General features: G+C 38.0%; 1 protein-coding gene across 3 annotated transcripts in view; it reads right to left on the bottom strand.

Annotated features, from left to right (window-relative positions):
* Nucleotides 1-1,213: 1,213 nt before the first annotated feature.
* Nucleotides 1,214-22,584, bottom strand: part of LOC128642361 (kinesin-like protein Klp68D) — a 97,256-nt gene continuing 75,885 nt past the window's right edge. For 2 of the 3 annotated variants that reach the window (XM_053695111.1, XM_053695113.1), the window contains exons 8-9: nt 8,133-8,409; nt 1,214-2,611 (exon numbers count right to left, since the gene is read on the bottom strand). In XM_053695111.1, the coding sequence (XP_053551086.1) occupies nt 2,301-2,611; nt 8,133-8,409 (588 nt within the window). In that variant the 3' untranslated portion in view covers nt 1,214-2,300. Of the gene's footprint in view, nt 2,612-8,132; nt 8,410-19,340; nt 19,396-22,584 lie in introns of those variants that run through there. The other variant, XM_053695114.1, reaches the window with a different exon arrangement.

Here is a 22,584-nt window from a genome sequence, read left to right as displayed (position 1 = left end):
ACATGCATTTATATGTATAGATATAGGTTTAACTATGGAGATAATGAAAAAAATCACATTACAATCTTATGCACATTAAACAATATCTCAGATGGATTTTCAAAGAGATATATATATCTCAAGATATCTTGACATAAATATTCATATACCTATCTCGCTATAAATAGATATATAACTGTCAAAAAATGATCTCATATATAGAGAAATATTTATTTAGAAATAGAATAGAACATATTCTGTTAAGAAAACATTCTTGCAATATGAAATAATCGCAGAATAGAATTGCCAATGGTTGTTCCAAACTTACAACAGTCCTAGATAAACACTTAATTACACCTCTCAAATGACGGTAAATACCTCAACCAGTGAGCTGCTCAGTCTCTCCGCTTACTCCAACGGTCGTTTCATCACTAATATGTGGCTTTTTCAGGTGTTCTCCTCGAAAAAAGCCACAAATGAGTGGTGAAACGATTGTGATGTTAAGCGGAGTGTTTACCAAGGACTGTGGTGAGCATCCGATTGCAATTCTAGTCTTCCCTTATTTGTGCTACACCCAGAGTGACTTTGATGCCTTAGATTGGTTTTATCTTTGTTGTAATGTTACATATTTTTATATTGTAATAAATAGAAGATTGTATAAGTATTCCTGCTTCTGCCATTGGAGTTTGTATCAAGCGCTTAATGCCAGAGCTGGAATACAGATCTGGAGTATGTGAGTTCCTAATTGCTTGAAATAAACCACAGTATAACACTATGACGTTTTTATCTTTCTCTGAGGAATTCCAACAGCAGTTATTTTATTGGACTCTTTGCCACCAGTTGCAATTGTTTAATGGCTGTATGCACCCTAATATAAGTACTATAAGTGTCTAAGCGTTAGATTATGAGTGGAGCGCTAACGTTTGCGCACTATTATACTTCTGAAAGTCCCCTTTATTTGTTGCACTGGTAAATCCTAGCGTTTCACAAACATTTGTATTTGCCATCACTTTAATGTAACATTTCCCTGCACATTATTTCCTTATGACTTATGAGTTTAATAACTTTGTTTTATTGTCTTTTCTCCTTTATATTTATCCCACACCTTTGTCCCTTTGACACAAGTTATGTAATAAACAAAATCAGATACGTGAAATTTATACTTCATCTCTTATACCAAGAATATAATTACTTATCTCTTGGAAAAGATTCTGTAATAAAATATAGCTTGAAAAATGTTTTAATTGTTTTTATTTTTCACTTTGCTGTGCTTCATACGATAAAACAAGGTTCATTGCAATAAAAATCAAATATCTGCTGAATAATTTACAAAGCCAGATAATCAATAGCAGTGTGTGTCAGGGTAAGGGGGAGCAGTGTGTGTCAGGGTAAGGGGGGAGCAGTGTGTGTCAAGGTAAGGGGGAGCAGTGTGTGTCAGGGTAAGGGGGCAGCAGTGTGTGCCAGGGTAAGGGGGGAGCAGTGTGTGTCTGGGTAAGGGGGGAGCAGTGTGTGTCAGGGTAAGAGGGAGCAGTTTGTGTCAGGGTAAGTTGGAGCAGTGTGTGTCAGGGTAAGGGGGGAGCAGTGTGTGTCAGGGGTAAGGAGGGAGCAGTGTGTGTCAGGGTAAGGGGGAGCAGTGTGTGTCAGGGTAAGGGGGGCAGTGTGTGTCAGGGTAAGGGGGAGCAGTGTGTGTCAGGGTAAGGAGGGAGCAGTGTGTGTCAGGGTAAGGGGGGCAGTGTGTGTCAGGGTAAGGGGGAGCAGTGTGTGTCTGGGTAAGGGGGAGCAGTGTGTGTCAGGGTAAGTGGGGAGCAGTATGTGTCAGGGTAAGGGGGGAGCAGTGTGTGTCAGGGTTAGGGGGAGCAGTGTGTGTCTGGGTAAGGGGGGAGCAGTGTGTGTCTGGGTAAGGGGGAGCAGTGTGTGTCAGGGTAAGGGGGGATCAGTGTGTGTCTGGGTAAGGGGGGAGCAGTGTGTGTCTGGGTAAGGGGGAGCAGTGTGTGTCAGGGTAAGGGGGGAGCAGTGTGTGTCAGGGTAAGGGGGGAGCAGTGTGTGTCAGGGTAAGGGGGGAGCAGTGTGTGTCTGGGTAAGGGGGGAGCAGTTTGTGTCTGGGTAAGGGGGAGCAGTGTGTGTCTGGGTAAGGGGGAGTAGTGTGAGTCAGGGTAAGGGGGGCAGTGTGTGTCAGGGTAAGGAGGGAGCAGTGTGTGTCAGGGTAAGGGGGGAGCAGTGTGTGTCAGGGTAAGGGGGGCAGTGTGTGTCACAGTAAGGGGGGCACTGTGTGTCAGGGAAGGAGGGAGCAGTGTGTGTCTGGGTAAGGGGGGCAGTGTGTGTCAGGGTAAGGAGGGAGCAGTGTGTGTCAGGGAAGGAGGAGAACCATACGAGTCAGGGTATGGGGGAGTAGTGTGATTTAGATTGCTTGAAGGTGAGGCTGGATAATCTGTTTCTGATACAGTTACTGTTTTTATAACTTCCGTTAGTTTATGCTCTATCGGCTGTTTATTCCATTTTTTCTCTCTCTCACTGACAAGGATCAGATCTTTAGTTAGGGACTTGATCTTGGGCTGTGTGTCCAGGATTCTCAATTTCTCCACTGTGCTGCTATCACTCAGGTCATCCAGCACCACAATAACATTATCTTTGCCTGTTTGAAGCAAAATAAATACATAATTGCATTATCAGGTAGAGGCATAGCTTTTTAGATCTGTAACATAAAAACACTGCCCACTAAACACAGACCATATACATAGATGTTTTCAAAGCATGTCAATTAACCACAATATATGTAAAAATGTAGCGAATATCCCAAAGTATGACCGAACAGAAATTTAAATTGATACAATTGTCACTGGCTGTCTATACTTGATTGATGCTCTTTTCAACCTATCTAGCAGTAAACCATCCCCTCATGTAACCAATGATTTTGAAGGGGAGTGACCTGTGAACTGATAAAAAGACCAAACCAACGGCCGGCGCGTATCCCCTATGAGGAAGCGTGACAGTGAAACACATGGCAGGGGACCGGCTTCAGAGAGCTCTGTCTCTCAGTTTTAATTAGCTTACTCTAACCGCTATTCAGATATACGCTAGTGTGTGTGAAGAATTTTGTATGCTATCGCCAGCATTTGGCTACTTGATATTGTCTGTCTAAGTATATGAAATAAATAACAAGCATAGGGCAAGATAATATTTAATATAACTTCCGCTATAGAAGGAGTTTATTTAAAACGTAACTGCAGGGAATAGTGTGTGACTGTCTCCCTGTATATTTGATTGATATGCTTAACTAACTGGACAAATATGATATTTATTCGCAAAACACAAAGATTGCATTACTATCCTTAAGCCTCAATAGATTCTCTGTTTTACAAGCACAGTACTCAATATTGTTATATACATCAGAAGTTTATGTGAGACGAAACTGCAGGAATCAGTGTGTGATATGCTTAAAGGGACAGTCAAGTCCAAAAAAACCTTTCATGATTCAGATTGGGCATGTCATTTTAAACAACTTTCGAATTTACTTTTATCACCAATTTTGCTTTGTTCTCTTAATATTCTTAGTTGAACGCTAAACCTAGGAGGATCATATGCTAATTTCTTAGACCTTGAAGGCCGCCTCTAATCTAAATGCATTTTGACAGTTTTTCACTAGAGGGAGTTAGTTCATGTGTTTCATATAGATAACATTGAGCTCATGCACGTGAATTTACAGATGAGTGAGCACTGATTGGCTAATATGCAAGTCTATCAAAAGAACTGAAATAAGGGGGCAGTATGCAGAGGCTTAGATACAAGGTAATTACAGAGGTAAAACGTGTATTATTATAAATATGTTGGGAATGGGTAATTAAGGGATTATCTCTCTTTTAAAACAGCAAAAATTCTGGTGTTGACTGTCCCTGTATATGCTAAGTAAACCTATCTAATATGGCGTTTAATTATTTATACATAAGCATCTTGCTATTATCTTGAACTACATAAAAGCCATATCAGACTCTCTTAATAATTATGAAACTTATTATAGTATCAGACCCCAGCTCTAGCAATAATATCAGTTTCCTTAACCCTATATATGCTGTATTAAGCCAGCTTGTTCTTGTGTAGATCTATTTCATCTTACCAGACACATATATTATCACACAGCACTTTATTCATTTAGCGTTAGAGTTTAAGGGGCCAAATTATCAAGCTCCGAATTGAGTTTAATGCCCCTGTTCCCGCACGAGCCTTCAAGCTCGCTGAAAACAGAAGTTATAAGCAGCGGTCTAAAGACCGCTGCTCCATAACTTGTCGGCCTGCTCTGAGGCAGGGGACAGAAATCCACCGATCCTATACGATCGGGCTGATTGACACCCCACGCTGGTGGCCAATTGGCCGTGAATCTGCAGGGGGCGACATTGCACAAGCAGTTCACAAGAACTGCTTGTGCAATGATAAATGCCGACCTCGTATGCTGTTTGCATTTAGCAATGTGCGGTGGACATGATACGCTACATCGTATCATGTCCGCTCGCACTTTCATAAATCGGGCCTAAAGTGTTTATAAGTATGAATGTGTCTTAATTCTGTTAAATAAAGTAAAGTTATGAATAACTATATTCAATTCACCCGGTTTTAAATACATCTTATTCCTTTATGTATTGATTTTCAAATTGAAGAGGGGTTAGCACTCTTTTACTGTTGCCTACCTTTGCAACTCATAAAATAGCGAGACTACCCCTCTATGGGGGATATCTATTAAGCCGTCAACTTTGTTGCATTCGCGGGGGTCAATACGCTCCCCTAACATCGCCTAACATTGTGGCCGCGTATCTCAATATGCTCTCCTTATTTATAAAAAAAGCGTCAAAAAGACGCGCACCAGGTATGGGGCGATGAACACCGGACTGTCGTTAACTAACAGTCATCGATCTCGTATCTATTTGGATTTTTCCCAACTTTATTTATACCCTGTCACTAAACACTGCCACTATACTAAAATGTTTAACCCCTATTCCGCTGATCCCCGACATTTCCGCAACATAACTAAAGTTATTAACCACTATCCCGCCACTCCCCAACTCCGCCACAACCTAAATAAAGTTATTAACCGCTATCCCGCTGCTCCCCGACATCGTCGCACCTACATAATGTTATTAACCCCTATCCCGCTGCTCCCCGACACTGCCACCACTAAATAAATGTATTAACCCCTAAACCTCTGGTCTGCCACATCACTACCACTAACTAAACCTATTAACCCCTAAACCGTCAGTCCCCCACATCGCCAAAAACTAAGTTAAGCTATTAACCCCTAAAACTAACAACCCTCTAACTTTAAATTAAAATTACAACATCCCTATCTTCAAATAAATTAAAACTTACCTGTAGAATTAAAATAAACTATTTTAAACTATTAATTAACCTACCCTAACTATTATCCTACAATTAAATTAAAATACCAATTAAATAAAGTTAATTACATATTAAAGAAACCTAACCCTACTCAAATTATTTAAATATACAATTAAACATTATTACAAGTACTAAATTACTGAAAAAAACAAACACTAAGTTACAAAAAAAAACAAATACTAAATTACGAAAAATAAAAAAACACATTATTAAAAATAAAAAAGAATTACACCTAAACTAATAGCCCTATCAAAATAAAAAAGCCCCCCCCCCAAATTAAGAAAAAAACCCTAGCCTACAATAAACTACCAATGGCCCTTAAAACTATTAAATTATTAATTAACCTACCCTAACTATTATACTACAAATAAATTAAACTAGGATCCTATCGATGCTTACGTCATTACAGATGTTCCGAATACACATTCGGCTCTATTTGACACTTTTTCCCATTTATCAAACTTCTAACAGGTACGCTCGCGGCTATTCCGGCCCAGTGTACCTGGTTTTCAATCCGCCACCCTGGAGGCCGCGGATGCCATAAAAATCAATGAAAGTCTGAAAGCAGCGAAAGCTTATGTTCGATGCTGCCAGAGCGGCATATTTTAAGGTTGACACTTGATACATATCCCCCTATAAGTGCATTAACTGATTGCAAATAATTATTGCACTTATAGTAAAATATCTGTATTGGTGCTCCCTTATTAATCCCTTTTATTAAACAGGCATAATTTGTTTTATTGTGCTTCACTTTATTGCGCTTCGCAGATATTGAAAGTTTGTGGCAAGCCTGTGTCAAGCAAGTCCAACAGCTCCATTTTACCAACATATACACATATAAACACATAAATACACATATAAACACATATATACACATATAAACACATATATACACATATAAACACATAAATACACATATAAACACATATATACACATATAAACACATATATACACATATATACACATATATACACATAAATACACATATAAACACATATATACACATATAAACACATATATAAACACATATATACACATATAAACATATAAAAACACATATATACACATATAAACATATAAACACATATATACACATATAAACACATATACACACATATAAACACATATACACATAAATACACATATAAACACATATATACACATATAAACACATATATAAACACATATATACACATATAAACATATAAAAACACATATATACACATATAAACATATAAACACATATATACACATATAAACACATATACACACATATAAACACATATACACATAAATACACATATAAACACATATATACACATATAAACACACACACATATATATATATATATATATATATATATATATATATATATATATATATATATATATATATATATATATATATATATATATACATACACACCACCAGCAAAACGATCATAACTCACTGAAGGCTCAGATGATGGTTAGCACTTTTTTATCAATAAAGTATTTTTAAATTAAGGAATGTATATTGATTTTTTTGGACCTAATGCTATTGCACACTTAATGGGATAGTAAACACCAAAAATGCTATTGTTTAAAAAGATAGATAATCACTTTATTTACCATTCTCCAGTTTTGCATAACCAACACTGTTATAGAAATATACTTTATACCTCTGTAATTACCTTGTATCTAAGATTCTGCAGACTGCCTCCTTATCTCAGATCTTTTGACTGACTCTTAAATAACTTCACGCACATGAGCACAATGTTATCTATATGAAACATATGAACTAACGCCATCTAGCTGTGAAAACTGCCAAATGCATTCAGATAAGAGGCGGCCTTCAAGGGCTCAGAAATTACCATATGAGCCTTCCTAGGTTTAGATTTCAATTAAGAATAACAAGAGAACAAAGCAAATTTGATGATAAAAGTAAATTAGAAAAGTGTTTAAAATTACATACCCTATCTAAGTCATGACAGTTTAATTTGGACATTACTATCCCTTTAATAGACTAAATTATAGTTTAAATATAACTTTTATATACACTGGGAAACAAAAAAATGAGCGTGACTCACTATATTGCTATATTTGCTTTAATGCGGTGGTCTGGAACCGAGCCCGCAATATCTCCGAGGTGCGCCTGTATGTAATGTCAGTCATATTACTTCTACTCTTCTCTACCTTCACCCTTCAGATTGTGCTCTGTATATTGTGGTGCTAATTCCTGACACAGAACTTGATCACTTTACCATCTTTGAATAAGTTTTACATAACAGATAATATTTATCACAGAATTTTAATGCAAAATGACTTTGTTTTGTCACCATCACTAGCTAAGCATTTAAAGGACCATGAAAGGTAACACATTATCAATACATAACATTCGTCATAACTAAAAGTATAACGTTATTGTAATATACAATCATTATTTATTCTGCTGCTGTGAATAATAGTGTCTGTGTGTTGAAGAGATACCTAGGTAGTACCTGGAGAACTACATGGCAGAAAATATTCAAGCTGTTAGTGTGCGTTGGGTTTCCCATGTGCACAAAGTTTTAACTTTCAACTTCTAATACGTGCGCAATCCGATGCGTGCAAAAAGCTTAATTCTGCAGTGTTAGCGCTAATTAGAGCTCCACTTGTAATCTAAGGATTAGACCCGGAACAAAAGGATTGAGGAGCAGTTAAGACAATGTCATCCTTTATATCAAGGGTCATTCTGTAGCGCACATCATACTGATCAAGTCAAGAAAACATACTGGTTATTACTTACCAAGTTGAGTAGACATTCTTCTCAGTTCTGTGTCATACATGGAGTCTGTGACATCAGTAATATTGAGCCTCCCATGATTTTTGGTGTGATATAGAATCCCAAACGTGCACTGAGAAAGCTCCTGTATGAACTGATAGCGATTAGTGTTCGAGATGTTAAAGGTTCTGACTTCCTGAATGCAGCTTCTGAAGTTCTTAGATGACAGCAAATTCTGAAGCCATGCAAAACTTTCGTTTCCTGCCCGCGTAAATATCCCTATAGTGTGTCTGATGATTTTCTGCACAAAGAGACCACAATGTTTTATCATGAATATAATGTTGTTATAGGACTAATGTTACAGATTGTAAGTCTCATAGAATATGATTAACAGCAGAGGAAGAATAAAGTAAACAAATTCTTGGTACCTAATTACCAGAATATTTTTAGACTGAAGTACCTTATGTTTTGTATGAAATGAGCTTTAAAGATTATTAAAGGTTCTAGCAATGCAGATTTTAAATGGAAAACAAATTATATACAACATTGTTCAGATACATAAAGGGTTTGTATTTATCTCTGTCCCCAGTACACAATATTGATAAGGATTCTTTATTTTATGAGCCTTTGTTTCTGCTCATGGGTCTAGGGCATCTCCATACCCCTGTTTTTTTATTTATTTTTTTATTTTATTTTATTTAGAGACACAAATACATATATATATTTGTATAGACAATCAGAAAAAGAGAGAAAGAACAATACTGTAAGAAACTTACAATCACTTTCAAAAATAAAAACTGAAATAATTAGTAAAATAATTCTTGCAGTTTCTGTCATTAAGTATTGCTTTCTATACATGTAAATAATATCAGCTATAGCACAATAACAATAATTCTAGAATAAGAGTATGAATATGTGTACAGTAATCAACTAGCATTGACATTATAAAATATTATAGGATTAAATATCTAGTACATATCTTATCTGTTAATCATGTCACATAAAACTTTCAGATAAAACAAAAATTGCTTTAATCCTATTTATTCTCTTAAAATTCGCAATATAATGATGTACAAGTTTCTCATATTCAGTTTGCTATCAGACCCTAATCAACTCTCACTTCTCCTGTGTCTGTTTAATTTGTTTCCCTTCCCTCCCCAAACCCCCCCCCCCACACACACCACAAAGATTTCCCTTTCCCTCTTCTCCCCTGATACCCCGCCATTCATACAATTTCTGACCATTTGTGACTAAACGGGTCTTCTGACAAAACCGATGAATTTCTAAATTGACTTAGGGGCCTATCTATCAAGCTCCGAAAGGAGCTTGATGGCCCGTGTTTCTGGCGAGTCTTCAGACTCGCCAGAAACAGCAGTTATGAAGCAGCGGTCACTAAGACCGCTGTTCCACAACCCTGTCCGCCTGCTCTGAGCAGGCGGACAGCAATCGCAACAATTCAACCCGATCGAGTACGATTGACACCTTCCTGCTGGCGGCCCAGTGGCCGCGAGTCTGCAGGGGGCAGCGTTGCACCAGCAGCTCTTGTGAGCTGCTGGTGCAATGTTAAATGCGGAGAGCGTATTGCTCTCCGCATTCAGCGATGTCTTGCGGACCTGATCCGCACTGTCGGATCAGGTCCGCAAGACATTTCTTAAATATGCCTCTTAGTATTTATTTTTGTATCCTCACTGGGTAATATTTAGTAAAATACTCCCATGTGAAAAGTAATCTTCTAACCACTGACTTAATGAATATCTTAATCATATTGTTCAAATATAATAATATTAAATCATTTATTTTTAATATCCTATATTATAAAAGGCCAGGTATGTTTGTCCGATGCAGTCATGCGCAGTAGAGACTGCAGCATGAGACAAACATACCTGGTCAGAAGGAAGGATCAGTCAAGGCCGTGAGGAACAGACAGTAGAGAGGGTGGGTGGGAGCGGCAGGAATGAACGGGGAGTGGACATGGCGAGGGGCGTGGTTAGCAGAGCGGGCATGGTGGGGCATGACCTGCTGGAGTAGGCAGGGCCGGGTGGGACCACTGCACTGCAGAAAATGTCCTGTGTACACGGGCTTTAGGACTAGTTTTCTATAAGTGGTATGTTTTGAGATCTCCAAATTTTGAAAATAAGATTACCTGTAAAAACAAAATACAAACACCCACCCAACAGTAAAACCCACCACCCACACAACCAAACCCCCCCAAATAAAAACCTACCTAAAAAACCTAAGCTCCCCATTGCCCCCATTGCCCTGAAAAGGGCATTTGTATGGGCATTTAGCTCTTTTTCTGCCCAACCCCTAATCTAAAAAATAAAACCCACCCAATAAACCCTTAAAAAAACCTAACACTAACCCCCGAAGATCCACTTACAGTTTTCGAAGACCGGACATCCATCCTCATTCAAGCGGCAGAAGTCCTCAGCGAAGCCGGCAGAATTCTTCATCCAAGCGGGCAGAAGTCTTCATCCAGACGGCATCTTCTATCTTCAAGACATCCGGCGCGGAGCATCCTCTTCTTACGATGTCTCTTGAAGAATGAAGTTTCCTTTAAATGACGTCATCCAAGATGGCATCTCTTACATTCCGATTGGCTGATAAAATTCTATCAGCCAATCAGAATTAAAGGGGAAACAATCCTATTGGCTGTTGCAATCAGCCAATAGGATTGAGCTTTCATCCTATTGGCTGATCCAATCAGCCAATAGGATTGAGCTTGCATTCTTTTGGCTATTCCAATCAGCCAATAGAATGTAAGCTCAATCCTATTGGCTGATTGAATCAGCCAATAGGATGAAAGCTCAATCCTATTGGTTGAAGATAGAAGATGCCGTCTGGATGAAGACTTCTGCCCACTTGGATGAAGACTTTGGTCCGCTTGGATGAAGACTTCTGCCGGCTTCGCTGAGGACCTCTGCCGCTTGAATGAGGACGAATGTCCGGTCTTTGAAAACTGTAAGTGGATCTTCGGGGTTAGTGTTAGGTTTTTTTAAGGGTTTATTGGGTGGGTTTTAATTTTAGGTTAGGGACTTTGGGCAGTAAAAGAGCTGAATGCCCTTTTAAGGGCAATGTCCATACAAATGCCCTTTTCAGGGCAATAGGGAGCTTAGGTTTTTTAGATAGGTTTTTATTTGGGGGTGTTGGTTGTGTGGGTGGTGGGTTTTACTGTTGGGGGGTATTTGTATTTTTTTTTAACAGGTAAAAGAGCTGATTTCTTTGGGGCAATGCCCCGAAAAAGGCCCTTTTAAGGGCCATTGGTAGTTTAGTGTAGGCTAGGTTTTTATTTTTATTTTTTGGGAGGCTTTTTTATTTTGATAGGGCTATTAGATTAGGTGTAATTAGTTTAAATATTTAATAATTTATTTATTTTGTGTAACAGTGTTTTTTATTTTGTGTAACAGTGTTTTTTATTTTGTGTAACTTAGTAGTTATTTTTTTTGTAACTTAGTAATTTTTAATAGTAGATTTAAATAACTTGAGTAGGGTTAGGTTTTTAAATATGTAATATAGTTAATATAATTGTTAGTTTAATGTAATTTTAGTATAATATTTAGGGTAGGTTAATTAGTAGTTTAATATATATTTTAATTCTAAAGGTAAGTTTAAATTTATTATAAGATAGGGATGAGTTAATATTTAATATAAAGTTAGCGGGTTGTTAGGTTTAGGGGTTAATAGCCTAATTTAGTTTATGGCGATGTGGGGGGCTGGCGGTTTAGGGGTTAATAGGTTTAGTAAGTGGTAGTGATGTGAGAGACCAGGGGTTTAGGGGTTAATACATGTATTTAGTTGCGGAGGGGTCTGGGAGTGGCGGGATAGGGGTTAATAACTTTATTAGAGTTGCGGTGGGCTCTGGGAGCAGAGGGATAGGGGTTAATACATTTATTTAGTTGCGGTGGGCTCCGGGAGCGGCAGGGTAGCAGTTAATAACTTTATGTAGGTGTCAGCGGTGTCGGGATGGCAGATTAGGGGTTAATAAGTATAATGTAGGTGGCGGCGATGTAGAGGGTGGCAGATTAGGGGTTAATAAGTATAATGTAGGTGGCAGCGGTGTAGGGGGCGGCAGATTAGGGGTGTTTACACTCGGGGCTTATGTTAGGGTGTTAGGTGTAAACATAACTTTTATTCTCCCATAGGAATTAATGGGATATCTGGCAGCATCGAACATGAGCTTTCACTGCTTTCAGACTCCCATTGATTCCTATGGCATCCACGGTCTCCAGGGTGGGGGGATTGAAAACCAGGTACGCTGGGCCAGAATAGTGGCGAGCGTACCTGTTAGAAGTTTGATAAATGGCAACATTTTTATTCGGCACATCTGTAATGATGTAAGCATCGATCTGTGTCCATTGAGACCGATCGTATGTTACGTCACAAATTTCAACTTTTGCCGGTCTGTAGGCTTTGATAAATGGGTCGAATCAGGCTCGCCACAATTACGCTGCAGAATTCCTGCGTATTTGCGGTTGACGGCTTGATAAATATCCCTCTGTATGTCTATTACTTGAGGATCATTATATGAAGCACAGCCAGCTTATCAATAGATGCGTAGGCATCGATGGAGGACCCTGGCAGATCACTCACTATATCACGGAGCTCCTGGCAGGCAGAGAGCTTGTTATGCTGTCTATCTTATTTCGTCAGCTTGTGCACTTTTATTGTTATCTACACAGTTTCTAAAAATAAATACTGAACCTCTGGGGGCAACATATTAATAACTATAATTGCAATGAGGCTATTGTTCTTTGTACAACAGATGTTGCTTTACTAAATTAATACCTGGGGCCTCAGACTATTACCCCCTCTTGCACTACACATTACTTAAAAGAGCAGACTTCCGATCTATAGCATTACAGTATATTGCAAGCACCAAACCATTTCCCTATATATATCTTGATTTATATTGCAATTTGTATTCTCATTCTCAGAAATATGTTTGTTTTTATCCTGGATTTCTTGTTGTTAATTGCTGACCTTTATAGCTGGTGTAAAACTTCATGGTTGATGTAAGATATAGCAAAACCTTCGATATTCTTAACGCCTCTCTTTCCTAGCCTATTATGGGATGCCAGGTAATCATATAAAATGATGGAGCTTATACTTACTTGTTAAATCTATTTTGGTTTAACTTAACCTTTCATCTACAAAAACAAGTGATGTTAATTCTCAATATTAAAAAAAGAGGTTTGTTATTTGAGACCCAAGAGTGGTCTCCTTACTCTCATATGACCCCTGTAGCTTTAACATTTTCTGCTATTTTTGGAGGTTAGAGAGTGTCCTTTTGCGTCATCTGGGCGGTCTTTAGATGGGTTGGAATGCTCGTTCTCTATTGTTCACATGATAATTGTATTCCCCTAACTATATTTTTCATTATTCCATTTTGTTGTATATATCCAATGTAAACCTGACATTTTAATAGGAACTATTCTTATAATGTTGTGTGCCTTGAAATGAACCTGAATAAAATCTATTTACATTTTTTTATAATAACTCCGTCAGTCAGTATAGAACACTGGTTTTTAAACCTTTCCTCAGACACAGAAAAATAGTTTTTCCTATTGGAAGTGTGTGCGAATCTCACCTGCTCTTACTATACATTTAACACCCTAACATGAACCCCGAGTCTAAACACCCCTAATCTTACACTTATTAACTCCTAATCTACCGCCCCCAACAGCGCCGACACCTACATTATACTTATTGACCCCTAATCTGCCGCTCCGGACATTGCTGCCACTATAATAAACATATTAACCCCTAAACCGCCGCACTCCCGCCTCGTAAACACTAGTTAAATATTATTAACCCCTAATCTGCTGTCCCTAACATCGCCGCCACCTACCTACAATTAATAGCCCCTAATCTGCTGCCTCCAACGTCGCTGCCCCTATATTATATTTATTAACCCCTAAATCTAAGTCTGACCCTAACACCCCCTAAATTATATATAATTAAATTAAATCTAAATCAAACCTACTATTAATAACTAAATAATTCATATTTAAAACTAAATACTAAAATACCTATAAAATAAACCCTAAGCTAGCTACAATATAACTAATAGTTACATTGTATCTAGCTTAGGGTTTATTTTTATTTTACAGGAAAGTTTGTATTTATTTTAACTAGGTAGAATAGTTAGTAAATAGTTATTAACTATTTACTAACTACCTAGCTAAAATAAATACAAATGTACCTGTAAAATAAAACCTAATCTGTCTTACACTAACACCTAACCTTACACTACAATTAAATAAATTACCTAAATTAAATACAATTAATTAATTAAATACAATTACCTAAATTACAAAAAAACCCCCCACTAAATTACACAAAATAAAAAACAAATTACAAGATATTTAAACTAATTACACCTAATCTAATAGCCCTATCAAAATATAAAAGCCCCCCAAAATAAAAAAAAACCCTAGCCTAAACTAAACTACCAATGGCCCTTAAAAGAGCCTTTTGCGGGGCATTGCCCCAATGAAATCAGCTCTTTTACCTGTAAAAAAATACAAACAACCCCCCAACAGTAAAACCCCCCACCCACACAACCAACCCCCCAAATAAAACCCTAACTAAAAAAACCTAAGCTCTCCATTGCCCTAAAAAGGGCATTTGGATGGGCATTGCCCTTAAAAGGGCAGTTAGCTCTATTGCAGCCCAAAGCCCTAACCTACAAATAAAACTCACCCAATAAACCCTTAAAAAAACCTAACACTAACCCCTGAAGATCCACTTACAGTTTTGAAGAGCCGACATCCATCCTCAACGAAGCCAGGAGAAGTCATCAGCGAAGCGGCAAGAAGTCCTCATCAAAGCCGGGAGAAGTCTTCATCCAAGCCGGGAGAAGTGGTCCTCCAGATGGTCAGAAGTCTTCATCCAGATGGCATCTTCTATCTTCATCCATCAGGCGCGGAGCGGGTCCATATTCAAGACATCCGACACAGAGCATCCTCTTCTTCCGACAGCTACCCGACGAATGAAGGTTCCTTTAAGTGACGTCATCCAAGATGGCGTCCCTTAGATTCCGATTTATGGGTGTTAGTTGAAACACTTGAAAGTGATGCAGCATAGCTGTAAAAAGCTGAATATAAAATATCACCTGATCATTTCTATGTAAAAAAGAAAGATATTTTACCTCAAAATGTCCTAAGTACAGGTGGCCCCCGGTTTACAACGGTTCAATTTGTGCCGTTTCAGAATAACAACCTTTTTTTTCAGTCATGTGACTGCTATTGAAAAGCATTAAGAAGCAGTGCATTGATTAAAATAGCCAGTAGGTGGAGCTGTCTGCTTGTGTTGCAGCAAAGATATGCAAGCCAAGCACACAAGCAGGCTGAAATGAATCAGTGTAGCTAACTAGACCTGAGCTATCGAGCAGCTTTCAAAGAAACAAGATCTTCCTGTCTATAAATCAGTCCAGATTGGAATGCATAAAAAGAACTGTTTGCAAAAAAATGCAAGTAAAGTCTGTGTTGTGTGATTATTTTATTAGGTTTATAATGCTGTTTTAGCCAATGTTTTTGTTCATATAACTTAGTTTAATTATATATTATGTGTTGTGTGATTATTTAATTAGGTTTATAATGCTGTTTAGCATTTAAAGTCTTCATTTCAAACCTTTAAAAATAATGTATTAGGTGTTACTTATGACAATTTTGAGAGTAACTCCCTCACTTCCCATTGACTTATAAACTGGGTTTCAATTTACAACGGTTCCTTCTGGAACCTAACCCCGGCGTAAACTGAGGGCTACCTGTGTTCACACCCCATTGTTAAGGAATTTAAGCAGCAAATCAGTATGTCTGTCTCGGGACAGACAAGGGAGTGAGCCTCGTGCACACTCATGTTATTTCACTATTCTGTTTAAGGGAGTTTACTATGAAATCTCATGAGAGTTAAGTGAAATGTCAGGAGATCACTGTAAAAAAGTTCATGACCTCAGCTCTGTTTATTCTGATTTGCTGCTGTTAATTTCCTTTTCTTTTTTCTTTTTTTACCTGTAGCTGGGCAGCAGCTGAAGTATAACTTGTTGCACAGCACTTACTCTGGTGAGCTGAGGAAATTGTGATGTAAAATATCTTTCTTTTTTACATAGAGATGCTCAGGTGATATTTTCCTGTCAGCTTTTTACAGTTATACTGCATCAGTTTCAAGTGATTTAGCATATGAGTATTATGTCCCTTTAACAGTTTGTGAACCTAGACTAAGGCAATACAGTTTATGAATTAGTTTATTATGTGGGACAGTGAAATCTATTTAAGTTACATCATTATCTACTGCTCCACCCCGGTCTAACACTCTAAGAAGTTAAAGAGACAGTAAAGTCAAAATGACCCTTTTATGATTCAGATAGAACATGACATTTTAAACAACTTTCCTTTGCTGAAATGCAAACCTAGGTAGGATCAGGAGCACCAATGCACAACCTGAAGCTAGCTGCTGATTGGTAGCTGCACATATAAGCATCTTGTCATTGACTCACTTAATGTGTTTTGCTAGCTTCCAGTAGTGCACGCCTGCTCCTTCAGCAAAGGATACTGAGAGAATAAAACAAATTTAATAATAGAAGTAAATTGGAAAATTGTTTATAATTGTATGTTTTATGTTAATCATGAAATAAAAATGTGGGGTTTCATGTCTATTTAATACACTCCTGAAATATTGTAGAAAAGCTGTTTTTTGGGCTGGGGACAGTTTTTATGTGTGTTAGACAAACAAGCACACATATGAGTGTTAGACAAACAAGCACACATATGAGTGTTAGACAAACAAGCACACGTGTGAGCGTTAGACAAGCAAGCACACATATGAGTGTTAGACAAACAAGCACACATATGAGTGTTAGACAAACAAGCATACATATGAGTGTTAGACAAACAAGCACACATATGAGTGTTAGACAAACAAGCACACATATGAGTGTTAGACAAACAAGCACACGTGTGAGCGTTAGACAAACAAGCATACATATGAGTGTTAGACAAACAAGCACACATGTGAGTGTTAGACAAACAAGCACACATATGAGTGTTAGGCAAACAAGCACACGTGTGAGCGTTAGACAAACAAGCATACATATGAGTGTTAGACAAACAAGCACACGTGTGAGCGTTAGACAAACAAGCATACATATGAGGGTTAGACAAACAAGCACACGTGTGAGCGTTAGACAAACAAGCACACATGTGAGTGTTAGACAAACAAGCACACATATGAGTGTTAGACAAACAAACACACGTGTGAGCGTTAGACAAACAAGCATACATATGAGTGTTAGACAAACAAGCACACATGTGAGTGTTAGACAAACAAGCACACATGTGAGTGTTAGGCAAACAAGCACACATATGAGTGTTAGACAAGCAAGCACACATATGAGTGTTAGACAAACAAGCACACATATGAGTGTTAGACAAACAAGCACACATATGAGTGTTAGACAAACAAGCACACATATGATTGTTAGACAAGCAAGCACACATATGAGTGTTAGACAAACAAGCACACATATGAGTGTTAGACAAACAAGAACACATATGAGTGTTAGACAAACAAGCACACATATGAGTGTTAGACAAACAAGCACACATATGAGTGTTAGACAAACAAGCACACATATGAGTGTTAGACAAACAAGCACACATATGATTGTTAGACAAGCAAGCACACATATGAGTGTTAGACAAACAAGCTGCTTAAGTCAGCGGTGAGCTGGTGTAACGTGCTCGTGCACGATTTTCCCATAGGAATCAATGGGGAGAGCCGGCGGAGAAAAAGTCTAACACCTGCAATAAAGCAGCGTAAAACTCAGTAACGCAGCCCCATTGATTCCTATGGGGAAACAAAATTTATGTTTACACTTCAAAATGTCCTAAGTACAGGTGGCCCCCGGTTTACAACGGCTCAATTTGCGCCGTTTCAGAATAACAACCTTTTTTTCAGTCATGTGACTGCTATTGAAAAGCATTAAGAAGCAGTGCATTGATTAAAATAGCCAGTAGGTGGAGCTGTCTGCTTGTGTTGCAGCAAAGATATGCAAGCCAAGCACACAAGCAGGCTGAAATGAATCAGTGTAGCTAGCTAGACCTGAGCTATTGAGCAGCTTTCAAAGAAACAAGATCTTCCTGTCTATAAATCAGTCCAGATTGGAATGCATAAAAAGAACTGTTTAAAAAAAAATGCAAGTAAAGTCTGTGTTGTGTGATTATTTTATTAGGTTTATAATGCTGTTTTAGCAAATGTTTTTGTTCATTTAACTTAGTTTAATTATATATTATGTGTTGTGTGATTATTTAATTAGGTTTATAATGCTGTTTAGCATTTAAAGTCTTCATTTCAAACCTTTAAAAATAATGTATTAGGTGTTACTTATGACAATTTTGAGAGTAACTCCCTCACTTCCCATTGACTTACATTATAAACTGGGTTTCAATTTACAACGGTTCCTTCTGGAACCTAACCCCGGCGTAAACTGAGGGCTACCTGTGTTCACACCCCATTGTTAAGGAATTTAAGCAGCAAATCAGTATGTCTGTCCCGGGACAGGCAAGGGAGTGAGCCTCATGCACACTCATGTTATTTCACTATTCAGTTTAAGGGAGTTTACTATGAAATCTCATGAGAGTTAAGTGAAATCTCAGGAGATCACAGTAAAAAAGTTCATGACCTCAGCTCTGTTTATTCTGATTGGCTGCTGTTAATTTCCTCTTCTTTTTCTTTTTTCTTTTTTTACCTGTAGCTGGGCAGCAGCTGAAGTATAACTTGTTACACAGCACTTACTCTGGTGAGCTGAGGAAATTGTGAGGTAAAATATCTTTCTTTTTTACATAGAGATGCTCAGGTGATATTTTCCTGTCAGCTTTTTACAGTTATACTGCATCAGTTTCAAGTGATTTAGCATATGAGTATTATGTCCCTTTAACAGTTTGTGAACCTAGACTAAGGCAATACAGTTTATGAATTAGTTTACTATGTGGGACAGTGAAATCTATTTACATTATATCATTATCTACTGCTCCACCCCGGTCTAACACTCTAAGAAGTTAAAGAGACAGTAAAGTCAAAATGACGCTTTTATGATTCAGATAGAACATGACATTTTAAACAACTTTCCTTTGCTGAAAAGCAAACCTAGGTAGGATCAGGAGCACCAATGCACAACCTGAAGTTAGCTGCTGATTGATAGCTGCACATATAAGCATCTTGTCATTGGCTCACCTAATGTGTTTTGCTAGCTTCCAGTAGTGCACGCCTGCTCCTTCAGCAAAGGATACTGAGAGAATAAAACAAATTTAATAATAGAAGTAAATTGCAAAATTGTTTACAATTGTATGTTCTATCTTAATCAGAAAATAAAAATGTGGGGTTTCATGTCTATTTAATGCACTCCCCACCATTACTCCTGAAATATTGTAGGAATGCTGTTTTATCTGGGGACTTTGGGCTGGGGACAGTTTTTATGTGTGTTAGACAAACAAGAACACATATGAGTGTTAGACAAACAAGCACACATATGAGTGTTAGACAAACAAGCACACATATGAGTGTTAGACAAACAAGCACACATATGAGTGTTAGACAAACAAGCACACATATGAGTGTTAGACAAACAAGCACACATATGATTGTTAGACAAACAAGAACACATATGAGTGTTAGACAAACAAGCACACATATGATTGTTAGACAAACAAGAACACATATGAGTGTTAGACAAGCAAGCACACATATGATTGTTAGACAAACAAGAACACATATGAGTGTTAGACAAACAAGCACACATATGAGTGTTAGACAAACAAGCACACATATGAGTGTTAGACAAACAAGCACACATATAAGTGTTAGACAAACAAGCACACATGTGAGTGTTAGACAAACAAGCACACATGTGAGTGTTAGACAAACAAGCACACATATGAGTGTTAGACAAACAAGCACACGTGAGTGTTAGACAAACGAGCACACATATGAGTGTTAGACAAACAAGCACACATATGAGTGTTAGACAAACAAGCACACATATGAGTGTTAGACAAACAAGCACACATATGATTGTTAGACAAACAAGCACACATATGAGTGTTAGACAAACAAGCACACATATGATTGTTAGACAAACAAGCACACATATGAGTGTTAGACAAACAAGCACACATATGAGTGTTAGACAAACAAGCACACATATGAGTGTTAGACAAACAAGCACACATATGAGTGTTAGACAAACAAGCACACATATGATTGTTAGACAAGCAAGCACACATATGATTGTTAGACAAACAAGCACACATATGAGTGTTAGACAAACAAGCACACATGTGAGTGTTAGCCAACAAGCACACATATGAGTGTTAGACAAGCAAGCACACATATGATTGTTAGACAAACAAGCACACATATGAGTGTTAGACAAACAAGCACACATATGAGTGTTAGACAAACAAGCACACATATGAGTGTTAGACAAACAAGCACACATATGAGTGTTAGACAAACAAGCACACATATGAGTGTTAGACAAACAAGCACACACAGGGCCGCCACTAGAAATTTTGGGGCCCCTGACTTAACTATTGATCAGGGCCCCCCCCTCCTCCTTTAAGTGTCTATTTAAACTTGGAAATGTTGTAAAGGTAGTAACATACACACAAACACACAGACACACTCATACACTGAAACACACACACACACACTCACACACATAAGGATTCACATATAGACACTCTAGCAGACACGCAAAAAAAACACACTCAGACACAGACACCCAAACAGACACTCAGCACTTGTTTACATTGACCTGACAAGTAATGAGGTACACTACAGTTTTGTAAAAAAAGGAGATTTAGAAAATAAAATATGGAGTTCTGATTATCTTTTTGTAAAGGAAGATGCCAACTAAATGATGACAACAGCATGCAGTGGCTGAAAGGAAGGGTCCTGAACTGCCCAAACAATAATTTAAAGATTAAATTGGATTGGTGACTTCCGGAAAAGGTCTCAGTCTCAAAGCCTGTAGAAAGATGTGAATAATCAGTAGTAAGGTCAAAATGTCCTAAAAGGAACAGACAATGGACACACACACACACAAATTTGCACATACACTCAAGGAAACACCGACAGAGACAGCCTCAGAAAACACACAAAGACATACACACACACACACACACACACAGAGAGAGAGACACCCACAGAAAACACACACCCTCACAGAGACATCCACAGAAAACACAGACATGCATACATACACACACACACCCTCACAGAGACATACACAGAAAACACAGACATACACACCCACCCTCACATAGGCATCCAGAGAAAATGCACAAAGACAAACATACACACACCCTCACAGAGACAAAGTGCCAAGTCTGTCTCACACTGTGCATAGTTTTTAGTGCACACTCAGAAATCCTCTCAAATGTTAATACTTTACTCCTTGTAATAACATTTCCCATGCTCAATTAGCACTCTGCTGTAGTACCCACTGGTGGCTGCCAAAATTTGTAAAAAAAAAATAATTTTTTTTTTTTTTTTAGTTCTTGCCTCATGGGGCCCCCCTGGCCCATTGGGCCCCTGACAGGAGTCACCCCTGTCACCCCCTGATGGCGGCCCTGAGCACACATGAGTGTTAGACAAAAAAGCACACATATGAGTGTTAGACAAGCAAGCACACATATGATTGTTAGACAAGCAAGCACACATATGATTGTTAGACAAACAAGCAAACATATGAGTGTTAGACAAACAAGCGCACATATGAGTGTTAGACAAACAAGCACACATATGTGTGTTAGACAAACAAGCACACATGTGAGTGTTAGACAAACAAGTACACATATGAGTGTTAGACAAACAAGCACACATATGAGTGATAGACAAACAAGCATACATATGAGTGTTAGACAAACAAGCACACATATGTGTGTTAGACAAACAAGCACACATATGAGTGTTTGACAAACAAGCACACATATGAGTGTTAGACAAACAAGCACACATGTGAGTGTTAGACAAACAAGCACACATATGAGTGTTAGACAAACAAGCACACATATGATTGTTAGACAAGCAAGCACACATATGAGTGTTAGACAAACAAGCACACATATGAGTGTTAGACAAACAAGCACACATATGAGTGTTAGACAAACAAGCACACATATGAGTGTTAGACAAACAAGCACACATATGAGTGTTAGACAAACAAGCACACATATGAGTGTTAGACAAACAAGCACACATATGAGCAAGCACATATGAGTGTTAGACAAACAAGCACACATATGAGTGTTAGACAAATAAGCACACATGTGAGTGTTAGACAAACAAGCGCTTATATGTGTGTTAGACAAACAAGCACACATATGTGTGTTAGACAAACAAGCATACATATGAGTGTTAGACAAACAAGCACACATATGTGTGTTAGACAAACAAGCGCACATATGAGTGTTAG

Source organism: Bombina bombina, chromosome 11 (assembly GCF_027579735.1).
Source record: "Bombina bombina isolate aBomBom1 chromosome 11, aBomBom1.pri, whole genome shotgun sequence".
Taxonomy (NCBI): domain Eukaryota; kingdom Metazoa; phylum Chordata; class Amphibia; order Anura; family Bombinatoridae; genus Bombina; species Bombina bombina.
Note: the sequence above shows the minus strand (reverse complement) of the source record. Positions and strands in the feature narration are given on the sequence as shown.